Here is a 22176-nt window from a genome sequence, read left to right as displayed (position 1 = left end):
TGTCCTCTGCGGGAAGTATGTCGAGCCCTCCCCTGCTTGAAGGAGGGACCCAAGAACCAGACCTCACACTCACCTATTTTGTTTGGGACAACTGCTTTTGTCTTATTTTCCACACACACAGCAGGCTGAAGCTCCATTTTCAGGTCTTCTTTCTAAAAACAAATAGACGGAAGACTGACTTACATAGAAAGACACGCTTTGGAAAAGCATCACAGGCTATTTGGAACCACGCTGGGCCATCCGCCTGCTCCACGGAATTCTCTGAGTCTTCTGAGCTTATTATTACAAGGCAGCTGTGTTTCTCGTATTAATATGGAACCATTCTCTGTTTTATTCATGACTACTGTGTCTCTCCTGCACCCCCACCCCCATTTCTCTGAGGAAATTTGTAATTACCACCCTATCTCTGAAACTCCTCTTCTCCGGTACCTACAACCTCCTTAATGTAGTCGGGAACAAAGCAGAAAGGGTCCATTTCGTCTGGCCGTTCCTCTCCGAGATTGACAATGCCACTGAATGTATTCTGCCACTCAGCCCACGAACTGTGAAAACGGTATTCTGAATGCCTACCTTCACTTCTGGAGACACATCACTCTTCCTTGTCCTCTTCATGATTTCATCTATTCTCTGGAAACCAAAAAGAATCAGGTAAGAAGAATGCATGACCCAAACCACAAGAAAGTAGCTGGGCCTATATGCAAATTGCACGTTTTTCAGCAAAAGCATAAAAGAGAAACATCAGCAGAGGGTAAGGAGTGTAGAAAGGGTTTCCATTGGTTCTGCAGATGTACACCGTTGCCCTATGAACAAGGTCAAAGGTTTGAAAAGTGAACTAGTATCTGGAATCAACGTTTTGTTTATAGCCCCTCTTCTTCCTTTCTCTTCTTAGGTTACCTAAAGATCAATCAATCACCACTGGCCATATAAGAAGACCACCCTAGACAAAGTGAGGCTGACGTGCAAGTTGGGAAGGGAGGACACAGACTGGTCTCCTGGCTCCCAGGCCTACAGCAACACGAAGCCCAGGCTGGAGCTAGGACGCCAGGAGATTGGACCCTTTTGGAATCTGCCTCCTTAAATCCCACTTCACCCATAACTGCATTAAATGTAAATAGACCAAACACTTCAATTTAAAGGCTAAGACTGCCTACCAAGTCCTGACTATATGCTGTTTATAAGAGATACAGTATAAGGACACACACAAGATCAAAGTAAAAGGATGGAAAAAGATTTACTGTGCAAATTCTAATCCTAAGAAGATGAAGGCTTAGTGGACTTTAAGACAAATATTACTGGCTCTGCAGGGTGTGGCTGAGTGAGTTTGACATCGGCCCACAACCTGAAAGGTCGGTGGTTCAAATCCTGGTCAGGGCACACGTCTGGGTTGCAGGCCCGGTACCTGACTGCGGGCATATGAGAGGCAACTAATCAATGTTTCTCTCCCTCTTTTTCTCCACCTCTTCCCCTCTCTCTAAAAATAAATAAATAAAATCTTTTTTAAAAACTCAAGTATTACTAGAGACAAAGGACATTTCTAATGATAAAGGTGTCCATTCAAAAGGAAAATGAAGTAATCTGAAGTACATATTCACCCAAGAGCAGAGCTTGAAAACATGTAAAACAAAAGTTGATAGAACTGGAAGGAGAAATGGACAAATTCACAATCACAGTTGGAGCTTCTAACAGTCCTCTGTCAGTAACTGATAGAACAAGATGACAGAAAACTAATGAAGGCATAGAAGATCTGAACAGCACTATCAATGAACCCATCCTAATGTGACAATTCTAAGATCACTCTCCTCAAGAACTGCAAAAGAGAATTGGCTTCACCTCACCCTCGGTGCTCTGAATCCCTTAGCTCTTACCTTCTTCCTCTCCAGTCGCTCCTGTTCAATCTGCAGCATGATCTGTTCTCTGTCCAGACGCATCTGTTTAGCTGCCTCCTGGGCCTTTGCTTCTGCTTCTTCCTTCTGCTAGAAACAGGTAAACCAAGCACAGGGTTTACTAAGCTAAGAGAACACTATAGTTATTCCCTGGGGTTGGCCCATGTTCTTCGACCACATCATCTATTCCAAAGTGGCTGCCGCACCAACATTCAATGTAGATTTTACACAGACGGCTCTATGACACAGCAGACATGGCTGGGCCTCACTCATCCACCCTTGGTCCATCGTGCAAATCAGGTGCAGGCAGTTCCCACTGGTGGCCAAGGGCTGTGTCAGATGGTAGTTTCTGGCCATGAAGTGGTAGAACGTGGCTAGAGTTTCAGGAAATTAATTCCCCAACAGGTGACCTTTGAACAGAAGTTGGTAGATGAATAATCCAGTTCCCTCGCCCCTCAGAGGGACAATTCTAAGGCATGTTCCATAGTTTCTTAGTCTCAAAAGGAGTGAGTTCCAGTTGCCCACAGTAACCCACTCATCAATGTGCTTACATTGGCTTTCCCCTGATTCCCTGACAAGTCTCCTGGGATTTTTTCCTGAATCAACTACTGACAAGCAGCCCTGACCGGTGTGGCTTGGTTGGTTGGAGGTTGTCCTGCAAAGTGAAAGGTTCCTGGTTCAATTCCCGGTCAGGGCACATGCCGAGGTTGTGGGTTCGGTTTCCAGCTTGGGGTGTGAGAGAGGCAACTGATTGACATTTCTCTCTCACATCAATGTTTTTCCTCCTCCCTCCCTTCCCTTCTCTCTAAAAATAAATATATATAAACCTTTTTTTCTGTTTTTTTTTTAAAGATCTTATTTATTTATTTTTAGAGAGGGAAGGGAGGGAGAAAGAGAGAGAGAGAGAGAAACATCAATGTGTGGTTGCTGGGGGCCATGGCCTGCAACCCAGGCATGTGCCCTGACTGGGAATCGAACCTGCGATGCTTTGGTTCATAGCCTGCGCTCAATCCACTGAGCCATGCCAGCCAGGGCTTATATAAACCTTTTTAAAAAATACTTCAAGTAAATATTATGAGTCATTCAAATTTAATTTTACCTAATATAAACTAAAGCCCTTAAGGAAAGTCTATATGAAGACAGACAGTACCTGCTTTTCAATCATGGCTTTTTCTTGCTTTTCCTTTTCCTGTTTTTCCTTTTCTTGCTTTTCTTTCAACAGCAACTCCTCCTTGGCTTTCTTCCTGGCCTCCTCTTCCTCCAGTCTTTTCTTTTCCTCCTCCTGCCGCTTCTTTTCCTCTTCCTGTCGCTTCTTTTCCTCCTCCTGCCGCTTCTTTTCCTCTTCCTGCTTACGGGTTTCCTCTTCTAGGCGAAGTCTCTCCTCCTCTGCCTTTCTTTCCAATTCCTCTCTCTCCAGCCTTTTGAGAACACAACTGTTGTTAGAAGACAAGGACGCTCAAAAGGCAAACTGCCAGAGAACCAGGTGCTGACAGGAGGGCGTAGTGCACGACAGAGACACGTGCCCTTCAAGACGCATCCTTCGCGGAAAGCCACTCCAGCCCATGTACTTAGAAAAAACTACTAACCAGGGTTGACTTTACCTTCTGTTATATACAAAGAGCAATCATGTATTGATTTGTGAACATATTGTAATGAAGGCACAGATGTTCCCCAGTGAATCTACAAATGACCACAGCCCCATCATTCTTATTTAATGACAATTCTTTACAAGCAAAGCGAAATAAGGATTTAAAACCAACTGAAGCTATAACACACTAAGTGTCTCACTGGCCCCAAATGTGCCAGGTAGCAATCTGAGAGCAGTGACCATGAGCTCAAAAAGTTCACTTTGGGTTTTAATCACTGTACAACTTCTGAAGCAGCAAACGGAAGCAATGCTCTAAAGAAACTTGACATTGAACACAGAAATCAAAATATCTATTTCCTGTTTATTTTGGGAATCTTTAAAAATCTGTTCTAGCTTTAATTCTTTGCCGTAGAAAATTAAATGGCATTTGGACAGTTTTCATCCACAGATGAAGCGTTGGTGATGTGCTAATAAAGAGCTCTAGGCAGTGAGGGAAAATTCTGTAGCATCTCAGCGTCTGTTTCTACATTTCTAATGTGCTTCTCGCTCACACGTGTGCCCCCTTTCTCATCTGTGGAAAAACGCGAGTAATCACACTCACCTGGCAGGGCCCCTGACCACAGTGCGACATATGGGCAAGACCAAGACTGCGTTCTGATTGTGCCACTCACAATATGACCCTTCCTTGGAAAGTGACTGAACATTTCAGATGCCCATTTAAAAATGGGAATAGTTATATTATTGGCTCCGTGACATCACTGTGAGGATTGAATGAGATAACACATGGGATGCACTCCGTGCAATGCCAGGCTCCGGGCAGATTCCCAAGTGCTAGTGTGTCTTATAATTTTAAATGAATCCTTTCTCCAACCTTTGAGGTAAATCTATAAATCTATATGTGTTTCAGAAACTACCTTTATTTGGAAGCATGGGTCACTGGCTCACTAGATGCTGCTATATTGTTCGAAAAAGATCAAGACTGACAAAGAAGATCCTTCTATCCTAATGGTCGGCTTCAGGAATTGTGTCAGAAAAGAGGTATTTTAAAAGGTAAAGAAATACTTGCAGACAGGATTTAGCCTAAGACTGTAATAGTATGTGGTCAACGTATTCTACAGAAGCAGAGGTGGCAGTGCCTACAGGCATGGCTGCAACAACCACAATTATTCACAGATATTCTGGAGACCTTAGACTCCTCGTAACTAAATACACCCAGTCCAGGGTGATCACAAGTGGACATGCGCAGAACAAGATTTCTCCAGACGTTAAGCAGAGCGCTGTTTCATCCTTCATCTCTTCTAAGGAGCTGGCTGTGATTGTCCCAGGTAAGTTAATACACAAAGGATATGTTGTGTGTGAATACATGCCCAGGTTGCTTCACCGTTCTCTCTATCTTCAGAATCTGAAAAGCCATTGACATCAGCCACTCTGTTTCTCCTGTTTTACCATGAGGACTTCAGAGGTGCCCGGGGCACACACACACAGTAACTAACATATCCTCTTGCCCCCAAGTTTCCATAATCACCCACGACACAGATTCCTCCGCACAGGCCCAGCAGCCTCTGCTTGTCCCTCCTATTAGACAAAATTCCATCCCTTTGCCACGCTCTGCTTCCCCCAGAACTGGCTTCACTGGTGTGAAACCGAGTCTCTCAATACCCTCTCCAAGAATGAACATCCTTACTCTCCCTGCTTAAAGCACCGGAGAGAATATGGATTTGGTCATTTCCCCACCTCATCGGCCTTATCATCGTTACCCAGTTCCTTCCTGAGTTCACCACACCTGTGTACAGTTCTGTCACCCTGTCTGTCCTTGTTCCTGTCACCTATCCCAAACCTATCCCCCTTCCTCACCAGGAAGAAAGTACCAGAAAACTGCACCATGATCATCACTCAGCAGATGCATCCTTATGCCCATCACCAGCCACTGGTGAAGATCTTCCTTGAACAACCCACAGGTTCTAGCACTCTTCCACCCCGTCCCACCATTTTACACTTATGCCACATCCCTGACACGTGCTCAGCCTTGAATTTTCACTATTCTCTCTTACTTAAGTGCTTAAAAGTTTTTATTTTAAAAAGTGTAACCTTTAATGTGCTAAACTTCACATTCTATCATCTGCTGGCACCCCATCCTCCACCGCCTTCTCTCCTGATCTGTCTTGGGTAGCACGGTGCAGTCACTTGTGTCTGCTCCCTCCGCCCTGTGCCCCAGGCCTCCGATCCCCTCCTGAGCCCTTCTGGGATGGCATGGAACCCATGCTGCCACCCAATTCCAGGCCTAGGTGGCCCCAGGAGCACCTGTGCCCCACTGGGCTGCCAACATTGGTTAGAGTAAGGCCCAAATGAAGCTGACTGGTCATCTGTCCCTGGGCCTCAGCTGCCACTCCAGCATTTTGACCTCATCCGTTCTCCTGATGCCTGTAGAAACAGTCCAAACCACCTTTTCTCAGCCTTCACAGTCCTGCTTAGTGGAGGGCAGCACTGCCTACTTCAGAGAAGCCCGGGACCACTGCATGTGAGCTGCCTCAAGTTTTCTCCTCTATTGCATCGCTACTCATAAATTTCCCCCCTTTTTCCTCTGCTTAGAGGCAAAGGAGTGTAGATGCCACCACTGGTGCTATTAATTCCACTCTCTCCCGCACCGTGTTCCTACCACTCTCCCGTGTCTTCCTTCCATCATTTCACCCTCCTACACGGACCTTTCCACGGCCTGCAAAGACACTCAGGTCTCAGGCATCCCAAACCACTTCCCCCATCCACGCACGGCCTCGCAACATTTAACTGTTGACAATTCATATTGACTGTTCAGGGCCCCCGCCCTGTCACCTCTTCCAAGCTGGCTTAGGTCTCCATCGTTTCCAGTTTCCCTGCAAAATCTCAGTTCATCTTCTGACCATCAAGTCCAAGAGCTTTCTCTCAGCCTCAACATGTCTTGCATGTACAGACAAGATTAAATGTCCCTCCTGTGAGGACCTCTCCCCAGCCCTCTGTGCATGAGGCTCTCCCTTCCTGCCTCAGCTGCTGCCACACCTGCCACCCACATCCCTGCAGCGGATGGGTCCTGCCTGCCCCATCTCTCTCCCCAACAGCCGATCCCCTGGGGGCTCAGCCAGAGAGGCGCCAGGTCTGAGCTACAGGAAGATCTCTTGTGTGGACATGGCCACCTTGCTCACGGGGGCTCCATAACTTAAATGTCTTTCTGCGTGGGCCCCTAGCAGCTATTTTAGCCTCCCTTTTAAATTTTTATTTTTATTTATTTTTAAAGAGAGGAGAAGGGAGGGAGAAAGACAGGGAGACAAACATCAATGTGCAAGAGAAACATTGATCTGTTGCCTCCCACACCCCCCCAACTGGGGACCTGGCCCACAACCCAGGCATGTGCCCTGACTGGGAATCGAACTGGCAACCCTTTGGTTCACAGGCTGGCACTCAATCCACTGAGCCACACCACCCAGAGATATTTTAGCCTGTTTAAAAAAATTTTTTTAATCCTCACTTGAGGACACTTTTTCATCTCTTTTTAGAAAGAGAAGGAGGGAGAGTGGGAGGGCAGGGGGCAAAGGAAAGAGATGAATATATATGTATATATTCATACACATACATATACATATACATCTCCCTCTCCCTCAAGAAACATCAACTGGTTGCCTTCTCATGCACATCCTGACCCAGGATCGAACCTACAATCTTTCAGTGTACGGGACAACCCTCCAACAACCAACTGAGCCACACCAGCCAGGGCTATTTTAAATGCTTAATGTGACTTAACAGGCTCTGCCTGGGAATCACAGTAAGATCTCTGGCTTGCTAGTTGCCATCAGTGCCTTCCCCAGGGTGGACTGTGGGCTCCAGGCTTCCTTGCCCCAACTCCAAGAATCCTGATGTACCTTCTTGAGCCACCCACAAGCCCAGGGGCTACACCCTACTTTGTGTGCTTCCAGGAGAATCCCACTGTCACTGCTAGTGGTGAATGGACCAGCTTTTGCTCTGCGTCCTCGGCCCCAGCTACCTGGACTCTTGTCACCCCTTCTGTTCTGAATAGTGTCATCCTTAACGTTTCTCTCATCAGTTTGGGCAAATAATTGGCTTTCCATGGTTTGACTCAAGAGTCTTTATTTTGCTCTGCGTTCTTGTATTTGGTCACTGCTTGTGTTTGGTTTTGACTATTGAGTGTAAGCACCAAGGAGTCGTGGGATGATCTTATTCCCAGTGATATCCGTTGTGTTCCAGCCCCAGGTTGTCTGGTGCTTTCTCACCTCCCACATGGTGCTATGCAAAGCTTCACAGTCTGGCAAGAGAGAGGAAAACTGGTTTTGGGTCAAGCGTATGACTGTCATTTTTATTTAGGCCCTAGGCATCAACTCCATTTCCAGTCACCTGAACATTCTGTACATACCTTCAACTGAGTTTACCTAGAATCAAGTTGATAGTTTTTACCTTCTAAAACTAATTCCTTCTGCCCTTCCTTTATCTCTTATTGGGCCTACTGTTCTCCTAAGTCTTTAGAATCAAACCTCAGTATCAACTTTGAATTGGCCCATGTCTGTTGGGTTGTGGGAGTCTGCAGACTGCAGCTAGACCACCTGATATGAACTCACCCTCCCTTTTCCAGGTCTACCTTCCCCATACTGCTAGCCCTCGCCTTCTCTCCTAGCCCATAACTGCACTGGAGTCTTAGTTGGGCCTCTTCTCTCTTCTCTGCCTTCCTTGTACATGTACTGGGCACCAGCACTGGTGATCCACAGACTGTACCTCAGCCTTTTAAGGTGCTTACTAGGGGGAAGCGGGCCTGGGAACAAATGAAGCTGTGTTAGTCAGCCCAACAGCTGGGCTCAGGAAGAGGGAACAGGCCAGTTGTCTCCTAGGTGCAGGGCCAGAAAGGCTGCAGACAGGGAGGTAGGCTTGACTCGAGCCTGGAGAAAAGATGTGCCTGGCAAGGAGCATGAGTCCATGCAGGGTGGAAGGAAAGCGGATGTATGGGATCACATGGTTGGGGCATGGTAGGGAACTCTGACACCGGTGTCTGGAATGCTGGAGGCGGAGGAGCAGGTGGTGGTCAGGTCATGGCCACCCTTGAAGGCCTATGGATGGGTATGGATGGATCCTGTAGGCACAGGAGTTGCTAGCTTGTTAACGAACAGGAGCATGACAATGACACTTATGTGCGGATGGCCATTGGGGACACAGTGTGAAGAGTGGACAAGATCTGGGAGACCTAGAGCAGGGAGCTCAGCTCGGATGCCACAGACAGTCCAGGTGAGAGACAACAGGGGTCAGAGCTCAGAGGAGAGGACGGGCTGGAGGGGAAGGAACAGGAGACAGATGCTAAAGAGGTAGGCTGGATGCACCTGACATCTGATGGGACACCGAGGGGCAAGGAGAGGGAAGAGCTGAGAGCTGGCTGGGACTTCTGATTTGGGTGCCTGCAAAGATGGGGACAGAGAGCTTGTGATAGGAAAAGGAAGGTTGGGAGAAAGAGAATAAGGCCTACTTTGGCAATGCTCGATTTGTGGTGCACGCGGCACACACGCAAGCACACGTAAAAGGCAGTTGGCAACAGGGCCTCTAAGTGCCATCCAATAGAACTTTCTACAATGAGGGCACTGTTCTAGAGGTTGGTGCTGCCCATGGCAGCTAGTTGCCATGCAGCTGCTGTGCACTTGAAATGTGGCTAGTGCTGCTGAAGAAGTACAATCAATTCTTTCAGGAGCTGAGCTGTGAAGAAAATGTGAGAGAAGGCAGTCGCTGGCAGGTAAGGGACTTCCCCTTCCTCAGCACACAGCTACAATCATATTACTCACGTGCTCAGGGCCTACAATCACCAAGGCCTGTCATTTGAGGTCCTGGAATTCATCTTCATCTCCTGCGACCTCCCTTCACACGCCCTGTGGCCCACCCAAACCAGCCCAAGCACACCACTCAATGGAAAGACCTGCCGCTGGAGGTGGGGAAATCACCAGAGAAAAGTCTGGAGTTTGAAGAAGGAACCAGCCAGACCTACCCAACCCCTCCCCCTGCGCGCGCACACACACACACACACACACTACTTGCAAAAAAAAAAAATCATTCAACCTGTAATCAGAGACAAAAGACTTGTCAAGGTCACTTCAGGCTTGAGAATACTACTCTATTATTTATTACCCTCAATTCAGTGCCGGTCTAGAAGTGCTACATCCTGTCATGTTAATTCTCTAAATAGTATTGGATTGCACTCTGTGATTATCCTAAAAGCTTCCCTTATCAATTTAGAGGGAAAATCTACCTTGTCCTTCAATGTGCATTCCTTTCTGAATACAGAGATCTGAAAAGGCAGGCTGTCTAGATTTGGACCAAGTGCCCGGTACTAGCAATGCAGAGGTCCTCAAACTTTGGGGAGTGGTGAGGCAGAACAGGGCCTGGGCCGGTGTGTTTTCAGTATCTTTTTGGGATCATTTGGACAGCCTCCCAAGTTTAGGGACCAGTCTTCTGTCTTGCTGCAGGGTGGGAGCCCCGTACCTCATAGCTCGTGGACTGTGAGGTCGGCTTTCACCCCTTCCAGGAGCCCCTGCTAGCCCCTCCTCTCTCTCACGTGGGGGTACAAGTTAGGGTCATTTGGGTGGGGTGGGGGGGCATGATTCAGGAAGCAGAATCAAAACCCTTACACCCAGAACCTCCTGTATTCTCAGGGACAATATCATTCTCTAAATAAAGCTCAAACTGCTTTGATGGCTCTGCAAGGCCTGACTGGTCCTCCAGTCCAAGAGGATAGTGGGACACTGCTGGTAACATTTAGATCCAGGAGCTACGAGTTTCCAGGTGGCCTGAAAAGAGCAAAGTTCCATTGATGTTAATGACATCTAATAAAAGGCGAAGTCTCTCAACACCTGCCAAGCAGACCTAGACCTCCGCTGAAGCTTTGTTCATTCCACAACTCCAGAAAGAAAGGCCAGTTGCTCTTCCACCACAGACTTTTGCATGAGATTCTGACAAAACTCTGAGCTTCCCCTTACCTGTTTTGTTGGATCATTTCCATCTTCTCCGGCTCTTTTAGCTCTTTCTGTAGCCGGGCCCGTCGTCTCTTTGTGGTTAGGATCTTTGAGGTTTCCTCTGCATTGGTGGTATCTGCAGTAGGCTTCCCTGAGGATGCACCAGAGGAAAAGATCATGGGAAATAAACAGCGATTGCACTCACATGGCAACTGCCACTTGAAAGACCCTACCCAGTGGGGGATGGGAAATGCTACAGGACTGGCACAATTAGCGACTGAGCAGAGATGCTGCAATGGGCAGCTATAACCCTCACAGTGAAGGGCAGTGGAAAGACAGGGAGGAAAGACTGGGTCGCTGCTAAGTCCCACAGCAGCCACCACTACTGCGCCCATCTTGAATTCGCTGTAGCCCTCAGGGCACCTTACAGGACTACAGGAAGAGCCTCTCCACGGGAAGTGCTGAAGCAGGAGACACTCTGGAGACTGAGGGGAAGGCCTCGGGGGCAATATGCAAACCTGAGAGAACACCGGATGTGCAGCTGCCTGAGGTAAAACTCCTCCCCACTCTTTCCCTCAAACACGAGACTCCCACATGGATTGTGCATCAGGCAGAGGGCGAACCGGCCAGGACAGCTGAGGCTGGGTTGGTGTCAGCAAGAAGACCCTACCTGTATTGCCCTCAGCTTTCCCTCCTGCAGCCCCCTGCTTTTCGGTGACATGCTCATCCATTATGTCCTTCTCTGGGGCTTTGTCCCTGAGTAGGCTGCCTGATCGCTGAGCCAGGCTCCCTTCCCGATCCTTGTTGCTCTGCTCTTTCATCTTGGGCACTTCGTCTCCGGAAAAGGCAGATAAACGGTACTTCACAATAGGCTCTGGCTCTGGCAGTTTCACATGGGACTTTGGGTGTAATTTAGCACTGGTCCTGCAAAATCAAAAACAGGCCTGAAGACAATTACTGCAGCTGACCACGGAACTCTGTTCCTAAGACACCTGGTTCCAAAAAGTTGAATAATTTCATCCTTTCAGAGGAGCAAACGTAAGGCTTAGCATACACTCAAAAGTCCCTGGCGCACTATCATCCTAACAGGAACATATGGTATCTGTAAGATGTCCCTGGTGGAAGGGACAACATTGTAGGAAGCCCATTTGGGGACACCATGTCCTAATTCCACTTCACTTGGATGACAACATAAAGATGGAGTGCCAGGCATTTTCCCACCACTTCTTTTTAGATGGACACCAGAGCTGGATCTGGCTTTAGGATGTAGCAGTGGACAAGTCAAGTCCTTTTTTCTATTGTAGCAAAATACATGTACCATAAAATGTACCTCCTTAACCATTTTTAAGTGCACAGTTCAGTGGCATTAAACACATTCACACTGTGGTGCAACCATCACCGCCATCCTTCCACAGAGCTCTGATCCCATAAACACTAACTCCGCATCCTTCCTCCCTAGCTCCTGGCAACCTGCTCCCTTCTGCTTTCTGTCCGTGAATTTGACTATTCCAGGTACCTCACAGAAATGGAATCACATGGGATTTATCCTTTTGTATCTGGCTTATTTTGCTCAGCATTAATGTCGTAAAATTCCTGGTTCCTTTTTGTTTTAAGATTTTATTTATTTTTAGAGAGGGGAAGGGAGAAAGAGAAGGAGAGAAACATCAATGTGGGGTTGCCTCTCAAGCACCCACCTACTGGGGACCTGGCCCCGCAACCCAGGCATGTGCCCTGACTGGGATTCGAACCAGACACCCTGTGGTTTGTAGGCTGGCGCTCAGTCACACTGAGCCACACCAGCCAGGGCCATGGTTCCTTTAAAAAAAATTTCACCTTTACTGAGATGTAATTGACATCTGGTTCCTTTTAAAATGCTGAGGAACAAAGTCAGTTAACAAGTGGGGAGAGATGTTTTTCTGGAAGGTCTTCAGGTTTAAAAGAAGCTCTCTTGTTGCAAGGAAGATGTAAAAGGGGAGGACAAGCCTGTTTCTACCCAGGAAAACACTGTTTTGTTAAAATCCAGGAACTCGTCTTATCTCTGGTGGAAGAAGGCCCATCCCAGGTGTGCTGGGCTAGCTCTGGCCCCTGGGCAACAGTGGGCGTTCACGACTCAGGTAACCCATTAGATGCCAGTAGCAATCTCCACCCACTACCCCCAGGTGGTGACAATCAGAAATATCTCCAGACATTGTCAAATGTCTGCCCTCAGGGGCAAGGTCCCCCCCAGCTGAGAACTACTGACAGGAGACATTTGTACAGTGCCCCCCGCCACACACACCTTCTGCTTGTGTAAAGCAGAGAGAGTATAACTGCTGTGGTTGAAGGGACAGCGTCCTAATCTGCACAGTGACTCTGGCGTGCAGCCATGGGCTTCCTGAGAGCCTGAGCTGAAGAGGTGTTTACTAGGGCCCTGTGTGTTTTAACAGACAGGGTCACACCTGATCCCTCCCCTCATGACCTGCAGCTCAGACTTCCATTAACACCCATGGCCAAAAACTGGGTCCATGCTTCCTGGGTGCTGTCTACACACTGGCCATTGTGCTGGTGTGTAGACCAATTAGTGTACGTACTTGTGTATATGGGTGTCTTTTAGTTGTGAAAACACAATATGACACAGGTATTACTATTAGGGTCACTTAACAGGTGAGGAAACCAGGCTGAGCAAGGTGAAGGAGGCCACGGAGCTGCGGTCTGAGCCTACGTCTCCCTGACTCCACTTCTCACAGTGCGGCCCTATTCCATGTTGCAGTGGTAGCCAAGCCTCAGTTTGGTGAGGTCACCTCAGGTGTTCATTTTAGAACTGGCACAGAGTAAGCATGCAATAGCTACCTGTGTTAATTACATATATGATCCCCAAAATCTGAATTCTCCACACAGATAAGAACAAACTGTCACAAAACCAGGAGGAACTGTGCTGGGCCGAGACCTGCCCTATCATGATGACAATGCTCCACTGAGCACAGTTTTCCACTCAGCTGAAAAACCCTGTGTTTAGGTTCAAATCAACTGTACAAACATGGCTGGTGATCTTTTGCTGAGCAACGCGCTCCTTACACATTGTTGTCCGGGACAGTACTATTGCCAAAACTGCTAGCAGAGTGTCTCGAGAGACCAGGTGTGATGCCTTGTGAAGATCAAAATGAGTCACCCACTCCCTGGAGTATTGTGTGCAGGCTGAGTGCGGCTTTGGTCTAACCACGCTGTGTGGCCAGGGAACAGCAAAGAATTACTCTGGATTTGGGATTTGGAGAGAGGTGATGGAAAGAGTGCCGTTTGACAGTAGATGATGCCAAACAGAGAGAGGTTCCCCTCTGTAAGCATTCCTACCTTGACACATGCAATAAGAATTGCTGGTATTAGAAACACTGACAAAAAGCCTTTTGTTCTTCTTCCTTGCCTTCCTCCTCCTCCTCTGTGATCAGAGCTGGGCACCTTCAAGTGCTGTCACTGGACCTGCCTTTAGCAAGCCACACCCCTGGGGGCCTGCAAGGTAGATGGCTGAGCACCCCTTTTTCTACAGACACAACTCTCACCATGAGGGGCCACAGGGCTGGACCAGAGGGAGTTAGGAGGCCAGAACTGGCTGCAGGCCAAATCCATTGACAGCTCTCAGCAGCAGAAAGCCAGCATCTGAATCCCAATATGACCCCTTGGATCTGGTTTAAATAGCTCACTATCAGAAGGGAATGGAGCATGATGAAGCTACAACCCTCCATCAGTGAACCTAGAGCCCACAAAGGGCAATATGCGGCAGGATTACAATCCCAGGGAGCAAAGGCAGGACTGGCCTGGATAAAGAGGTTCTGAGAGCTTGGGTCAGCTCAGCCCCAAAGCAGCCTTGCTTCCACTCACTTTAACAGGACAGTCACATAGGTTCCCTTCACACCACACACTATTATTCTAAGTAAAACTAGGCCAATTATCCACGAGCACACATCTAAAGATAGTTTCTACCTGGAAAGTAAGGATGGGCTATTTTAGAAAACAGCTCTAAACATTAAGAAGTCTGTTTAGAATCCCCTATCCCAGCTCCTGCTTAATAAATAGAAAATTAAAGAAAACACGCACACCCTTCAAATGAGAGTACAGGCAACTCATTGACTTTTTTTTTTTTTTTCACAGTGAGTGACCAAAACACTGAAGAAAATCTTATAAGTTTCCCGTTTTATTTTTGTATCTTTCGAGTTTCCTGCTCATCCTGTCTGTTCACTTCCGTAGGTGTTAGTCCCCTACCAGGCACCTTCTAAGCTTGGGCATCTTGAACCAGGAGGTGATGTGAGCCTCACAGCCCTTAAGGCCCTCTGGCCAGCCCTGCTCACACAAAGTATTGCAAAGTCATCCTCCTGCCAATTTCCTAGAAATAAGTATCTTGGCTGATGAAAGAAATTAAATGCCATTTAATCAAGGGGAACTCACTGTGCTCTCATAGAGTTTTGTTTTGAAGCACTTCATCTATTTACTTTTTAAAGTTTATTATTTTTATTTTTTAGATTTTATTTATTTTATTTTTAGAGAGGGGAACAGGGACAGAAAGAGGGAGACAAACATCAATGTGCGGTTGCCTCTTTCGCACCGCCAAGTGGGGACCTGGCCGGCAACCCAGGCATGTGCCCTGACTGGGAATCGAACCAGCAACCCTTTGGTTTTCAGGCTCGTGCTTGATTCACTGAGCCACACCAGGTAGGGCTATTGTCTATTTAATAGGGATAATAAGGATCTATTTGACTGCCACGAGAACCCAGTGAGGTAGGTAGGAAATTACTGTTAACCATATTTTAGATAAGAAAACCTAAGTCTTAAATGCTGAAGTGACCTTTCCCAAGATATGTCAACAGATGACATAGCCAGGGCTGGCATGCAAGTCACTTCATCTTGCTTTGTAATAGATCTTCTACTTTGTTTTTTAAAAGTTCAATACCCCCAGTGATTAAAAATCTAACAAAGGGGGCTTACAAGTTTTGTTGGGGTAGTAGAGCTACCCTAACAGGTGTGCAAATGAGAATTATGTAACATTTTAAGGTTCCTGACTGCAGAAAACATGAACAAACACCTCTGTAAGTAGGGCAGCAAGAATAACTCTCAGGAGAGGGTTGTCACATTTCTGAACATGAGCGTACTGCAAAGCAGAACCCCAGAGGACTTCTTTTCTCCACAGCTTGGAATCTAGGTCCAGTTTATCCAAAGCCCCTTGACTCCAGGCACAGTGAACAAAGCACACGCGCCACATGGGAGGAGTCTGTGGCCTTGTCAGCACAAGTCCGCCAATATCCTTTCTTTTTTTTAAGTTTTATTTTTTTTATTCGAGAGAGAAAAGAAGAGAGAAAGAGGAAGACAGAGAGAGAGAGAGAGAGAGAGAGAGAGAGAGAGAGAGAGAGAGAGAGGCAGACAGACATGTGAGAGAAACATCTTACCAGTTACGTTTCACACTAGGTTGTGGGTTTGGTTCCAACCAGGGACCAAACCCGCAACCTAGGCATGCACCCTAACCAGGAATCAAACCTGTGACTTTTCATTTTATGCGACAACATTCCAAGTGAGCCATGCCAGCGAGGGCTTGGCTAGCATTCTTTAAAATCTATGTTTATGGTCATAGCTTGTTCCTTCTTAGAGAGGAAAAGAACAATTCTGTACCAGACAAACCTGTGGATACCACCTTAACACAGTGATGAAGGTTTCCATTACCAAGAATGTAACCACCTGACATGCTGGCCTCCTGATGTGATGCACTCAGAAGGAGCTGACATCCCTCCTGTGGGATTCCTGCCAACTTTCAACTTTGAAGAAAAAGCACAGAAAACTGAAATGTAGAGAAGGATTCAGAGACTGGGACCCCTCCCCTACTGTGGCACCTGGTATCCCCAGTGGGTCAAGGGGAGGAAGAGAGAATGCTGCCACTCACTGCTGAGCCCCGGACAGAGTCGCACCTAGAGTGGCAGTGCACCCCTACCTCCAATGGGACTTGGAGAGCCATGTTCTCAGCACATCACCTGCCAAAATTCTGCCTTTACACCAAGTCCTGTCCTTACCAGTCTTAACACCGCTTTAAATTTCTTTTGTAAAGTTGGCAAGCAAAATACCCTTTCCCCTTTTTTGGTAATACAAAAGCAGTATGTGATTTTTGTCGATAGTTTTGAAAATGCAAACACAAGCAAAAGAAATGGAGGGGGTGGATAAAAGACCTCACTGCCCCAAGAACCACTGACTGTATACACATATATACATTCACCCATGTGACCAGGCATATGCACATTAAATACCTATCGATCTTTTAAAAATAATTTATTAATCCTATGCCTGAAATCCATCTTAAGGAAATATTCATAAATATGGAAAATAATGCAGTTGATAAAAATGAAACCATGTTCCACATACCACTTTATAACATCCTGATCACCTTTCCATGCAATTACATATTGTTCTTCATGGCTTTTTGTGGCTGTATAGTATTCCATTATTTGGATGTATCATAATTTGTTTAGCAATGCCCTACTGAGAATAGTTATGTTGCCTGCCACTTTGCACTATTAAAACAAGGCTATCCTTGTAGCATTAAAAAAATATAGCACAGAGCCTACTGAGAGCTTGCCTCCAAAAACTGAATTCTTTTTCTACAGAGAGGGCAAGCAACCCCTTGTTCATCTTAGTGAAATTTACAATGATGATGATGATGAAGCTTGCCAGCTACTATCCAGGCAGAGAACATCAGTCAATATCCTGGAAAGAGAGGGGGAAGAATCTAAAAAAACCCCAATGTGAATAGGCTTTTCTCTCTGTTAATACCAGTGTCCCAAACTATCACCACAGTAAGTGACCTGTGAAGGCAAGACTCAGAAATGAGACAAATAGAGACCTTACAGACCATCTGAGAGAGTTAAGAGTTTACAAGAGAGCAATACCATAGCCAAAGGCAGGCAATACAAGCACAGAAAGGATGCAATGGGCTTAAAAAATTAACAAACCAACACACTAGTCATTTAGCTATGCACTGTGGAAGGCAGATACAGCAATAGCAGGAATTCATAGTCTATATAAGCCATCGTGATCTCTGAGCAAAATAATAATAGTGAAAATGTCTATAGTAGAAAGCAACAAATTAGAAGTAAAAGCTGCTATCACCCTGAAATATTTTTAAGAAATTCCCAAGTGTTCATTCAATTTGTGTTTTATCCTACGTTCTCTGAGCCAAACTGATGCGCTGAGCAAGTTTTATATGATTCTCTCTCTATATAGAGTTTCTTATTTTCCCAAATTAAAATCCTATTTCTCTTCCTCTCTCAGTCCCACTGAAGATGTTTCCATTCCACTGCTGGGTTGTGTTACTTACTGAGTCATTCTTGTCAGTACTATCAGTAAAATATGTTAATGACTTAAGTAAGACACAGCTACAAGGCAATTTGTTTTTCAGCTACAGTTTCACTGGTGAGTTCACCCAGCTCTTAATTTTAAAAAAGAGCTTTAGCCCTGGCTGGTGTGACTCAGTGGATTGAGCACCAGCTTGTGAACCAAAGGGTCCCTGGTTCGATTCCCAGTTTAGGGCACATGCCTAGGTTGCAGGCCAGGTGGGTCCCCAGTAGGAGGCACGCGAGAGGCAACCACACACTGATGTTTCTCTCCCTTTCTCCCTCCCTTCTCCTCTCTCTAAAAGTCAATAATTAAAATCTTTAAAATGAATAAAAAAGGTCTTCACTATAAATAATCATACTGCTAATGATGGCTGACAAGTTATTATTGCCTCTTTTAATGAGACAGACACAAGTAGAATGGAATCACTTCACTCCAGATGCAGAAGGAGAAAGGACAATGCCAGAAAAACAGAAAGGGATTGATGGACCTAAAGAGGAAATGCTGGCTAAAAGTTTAGAGCTCAAAAGTCCGTAGCCACGGTCCTGAACACAGGAGTCCTCTGGGCCTCGGGGATCACCTGGTATCCGGTCTCATAGCATGGTTCCCAGGGCGGTGTTACGCTCCCCTGGGGTTCAGGTAAGCTATGGACTGAGCATGGTGATTCCTCTCTGTCATGAGCTCTCGGTCCTGTGTATTTTCAGCTAGGGAGAATAGTGGGGGCTGGAGATTGGGTATTGGGGACTTGGCGATTGGGGAAGGGGGTGCAGATGAAAGCTTAGCTGCAATGTTGGGAGGCCTGAGTGTTGATAACGGGATGTTAAGAACAGCCGAACATAAACCTGAACACCTGGGCGGGGAAGTAGAACTTACAGGGAACTTTCCGGAGGCCTAGGGGTTCTCCCTACCTAGCATTCCCATTCCCATCCCAGTGCCGGGTGTAGGGAATCCTGAAATCAGGTGCACAAAGCATCAGGGTCTGAAACTTTAGGACCTCAGAACTCACGGCTGTAGATTTTAAAGCACATAGCATTCTGGTGGAATCTCGGGGGACTACATTCTGATATTATTTGGGGTGATCTGGGAGTCCACGCTGCTAAGGAAGGTCCCATGACTTCCAGGCCTTTGTCTTTCCTGGAATAAGTTATCAACCAGCCCCCGGCTCCGGCTCCGCTAGACGGAGAAAATGCAATTCAATACCGTCAGCCGGGGGAGTGGGAAGTGCTAAACGAAAGGTTTACCCGCGAAACCAGGGATTATCCTGGTCCGAGAGGCCCGGAAGCCCTGTAATTGTTTGGCTCTACATTCACATTTCTGCCACGTGCACTACCATTTCCGGTTTCTTTCTTCGGAGCAGTTCATACTTACTTGATGAGAGGGAAGGAGGAAGAGGAAATATCTTTCAGTCTGATTCCTATTACTTGTGGAAGGAGGCTGATAACCCCCTCCCCGACTTTTTGTTTTCTTCCTGGAGTGCTTAATTACGGCTTTAAGAAAGGGAGAGTGTTTGTTTTGATGGAAATTTCAGTCGCTCCCCCTCTCGAATGGTGTGCTCCAACCAGAGGGACTCCAATCTCAGTGGACGCTACCATTGCGTGGGACCTTTTTTTTTAAAGTGTGCACAGGGCAAACCCTGGGTATTTTCGCAAATGGGTACATTTGAGAATTAACAATGAAAAAGTGTAACGACGGGTCATTTGTGACGGAGAAACAACTCTCGTATCCGGTTTTGGACTAAACCATTTGAACCTCGAACGCAGACGGAACGTCGTGAAAGCGGAAGGGGCGGGCCTTGGGGAGGGGCAGCCGGTGGTCCTAAAGGCCTCCCACTCCGGCTAGTTGTTGCCTGTGAGAGGAGCTCGACCCTTGCCAAGTCCAACGTTTAACCATTTCCCACGCATCTTCATCCCTTAGGCCAAAGTCATTCCATTCAGCAGTGATTTGCCACGCACCTCCTAAGACCCAGGCACTGTGCGTGGTACCTAAAATTTGCTTTTTTTTTTTATAAATTGAGGCCTCATTTACACCCACTGCAATTAGAAGATTTCAAAATATAGAACATTTTCATCGCCCCATCGTGATTTTTCATCGATTTTTCACCGATGAAAATGATACAGAACATTTTCATCGTCAAGTAATTTTTCTACAAAGGCCCCAACGTGAATCTGTGGGGAAAAGATTATTTTCTTGTTGTTTTTATTTAGATTTTTTTTAATGCAGACAAGTACAAAGATAACACTCATCCCCCCGCCCCCCAAAAAGGGAGGAAATGCTGAATGGATCATCTCAGTAAGCTAGAGTCCCATATTTACCAGGCAACAAGATCCCTTAAACGCCTATCATTTACCCAGAAGGTACTCAGAGAGAGAAGGAGGTAAATCCAGCATTCCTCCTGCTCACCTCTCAGGGCCAGCCATGCCTCTCGGTGGGTGGGGGTGCACGAGGCACACCCCACCCTGCATGGAGCACCCCCCCAAACTCCTTTAATCATACAACTGTGACAAAGGGGAAAGATGCTTACCTGGTTGTCACAGGAGAAGATGACCTCTTAGCATTGCCCTTGGGAGAATCGCCTATTTTTGCAAGGGACCCAGTGCTCCCCTTGGAAAAAGAAATTGATGTTAGTGAATCCCACTTGATCTTCTCCACTGTAGGGGACACAGAATAGGATGCCATGACCCACAGCTACAATTTCTAAAACTACCCCAGATGGAAGCAATGCACAACTTTCTTTCAGAAGGATCTGTCTGAAGCTACAGTGCTTCCCACAGTAGGAGTATCTGCAGAGAAGCACCATGAGGTCACCAGAGTTAGGTGACTCAGTTAAACAAAAAATAAATTCAGCCTCCAAATGCAAAGATTTCCTTGTCCTTGTCATCTTGAGAACAGCAAACAATAGAACCATACTCTGGTCCTGGATGCAGGGGTTAAGAAAAGTAGGTTAAATTAACAGCCATCATTACCCAAAAGATAAATCATAAGTAAGGATATGAAATAATGACAATAAGACAAATAATCCAAATAAAGAATTTCAATAATAAATAATAATACACAAATAAAGTCTATTTTTCACATACTCACAACTGCAAACCTACTTGTCCCCACCCCTGTATATAGAAACTGGAAGGAGTACAAAGATCTAAAATCGCTACAAAAACTTGCAGGTGGTTGCAACTGTAGTTATAACACCCAAGACCCTGGGACCCCACCCACCCCTCGATGTCTTCCTCTTGGCCTCCCTCTGCAGGAGGCTGGAGACACGGGCCTCAGTGCTTGGTCCACAGCAGGCGCTCCACAAGGGTGGCCCCTTTTCTCTGTACTGCACTTTTTTGCGGCAAACCCTCACCTGGTCCCCACACGCACACACATGGGCCTCCTTCCACAGTCATCCACCGTACAGTAAAAGCCAAGGATCTGAAACATTCACTTTTCGTGTGAGAACCGCAGGGCCACACTGGATTTAAAAAATAAATGCCTGACAGTACTGTAAGGTGGAGGTTTGAAAAGAAGTGCACACATCACTGGGTGTTCTCCCTTCAACCGGTAGAGCCCAACTCCCGTGTTCCTGAGTGTGGGTTGGTCTCAGTGACTTGCCAGAGTGATGTTGTGCCACATCTGGGTTATAAACGTGTTACAGCTTCCCCCGTGCTCTCGGAATCTCTTGCTCTGTGGGCGGCCAGCTGCATGTCATTTGGACACTCAAGTAGCTCTATGGAGAGGTCACACAGTAAGGAACTGAGGCCTCCTGCCAACAGCCATGTGAGTGAGCAGGCTGCAGCCCTGGCCCCGATCGTGACCACACCCTCACGGGCGACCCTGAACCAGAAGCACCCAACTAAGCCAGCCTCAGTTTCTGACCCAAAGAACCAGTGAGGTAGTACACATTTGTTTTAAGCTGCTAAGGTCTGGAGTGATTTGTTACGTAACAAGTGACAACTAACAACATTACAGCATGTGTCATTTCTGAATAGATACACCTAATTGGGGGTATCTGCTCAACATCTGTTTTGCTGACGGTGTCAGTGTGCCAGAAAAAATGTTTCAAGGCCACTGTTGTGAATGAAGGCTGGCTTAGAACCTCAGTTCTGGTTGCCTATAGAGGCAAGACTGGCCCAGATTCCGATGCCCTTAAAGAAGCAGAGAGAGGACACTAAGAACATTTCTTCTGACTCATGTCCTCTGGAGGGCAGGCTGTAAGGAGGACAAGGTTTTGCGCCAAGGCACTCAGATTTAGGAGGGGACGAAAAGTTAAATGACTATCAGAGGTGGGGTGAAACGTTCAACCGAATCTGGCCCTTGAGCAGTTGGACGTTGGCAAACAGAGGCCCAACACAGGCCAAGTGCAAGGGGAATTGTACTATGAGGTAACAAGTGTGTCTTGAGGGTGAGTGGTGGG

General features: G+C 46.7%; 1 protein-coding gene across 5 annotated transcripts in view; it reads right to left on the bottom strand.

The window, feature by feature from the left end:
• MAP7D2 (MAP7 domain containing 2) overlaps nt 1–22176 on the bottom strand; it is an 89534-nt gene that overhangs the window by 6889 nt on the left and 60469 nt on the right. For 4 of the 5 annotated variants that reach the window (XM_045856048.1, XM_045856050.1, XM_045856051.1 and 1 more), the window contains 7 exons: nt 20302–20381; nt 11110–11363; nt 10464–10590; nt 3034–3301; nt 1866–1973; nt 571–627; nt 74–152 (listed from right to left, as the gene is read on the bottom strand). In XM_045856048.1, coding sequence (XP_045712004.1) covers nt 74–152; nt 571–627; nt 1866–1973; nt 3034–3301; nt 10464–10590; nt 11110–11363; nt 20302–20381 — 973 coding nt within the window. The remainder of the gene's footprint in view (nt 1–73; nt 153–570; nt 628–1865; nt 1974–3033; nt 3302–10463; nt 10591–11109; nt 11364–20301; nt 20382–22176) is intronic. The other variant, XM_045856049.1, reaches the window with a different exon arrangement.

This window comes from Phyllostomus hastatus, unplaced genomic scaffold (assembly GCF_019186645.2).
Source record: "Phyllostomus hastatus isolate PE091 unplaced genomic scaffold, TTU_PhHast_1.1 phas_scaffold_12, whole genome shotgun sequence".
Taxonomy (NCBI): Eukaryota; Metazoa; Chordata; class Mammalia; order Chiroptera; family Phyllostomidae; genus Phyllostomus; species Phyllostomus hastatus.
The sequence above is the reverse complement of the archived record's forward strand: the minus strand, read 5'-3'. Positions and strand labels throughout refer to the sequence as shown.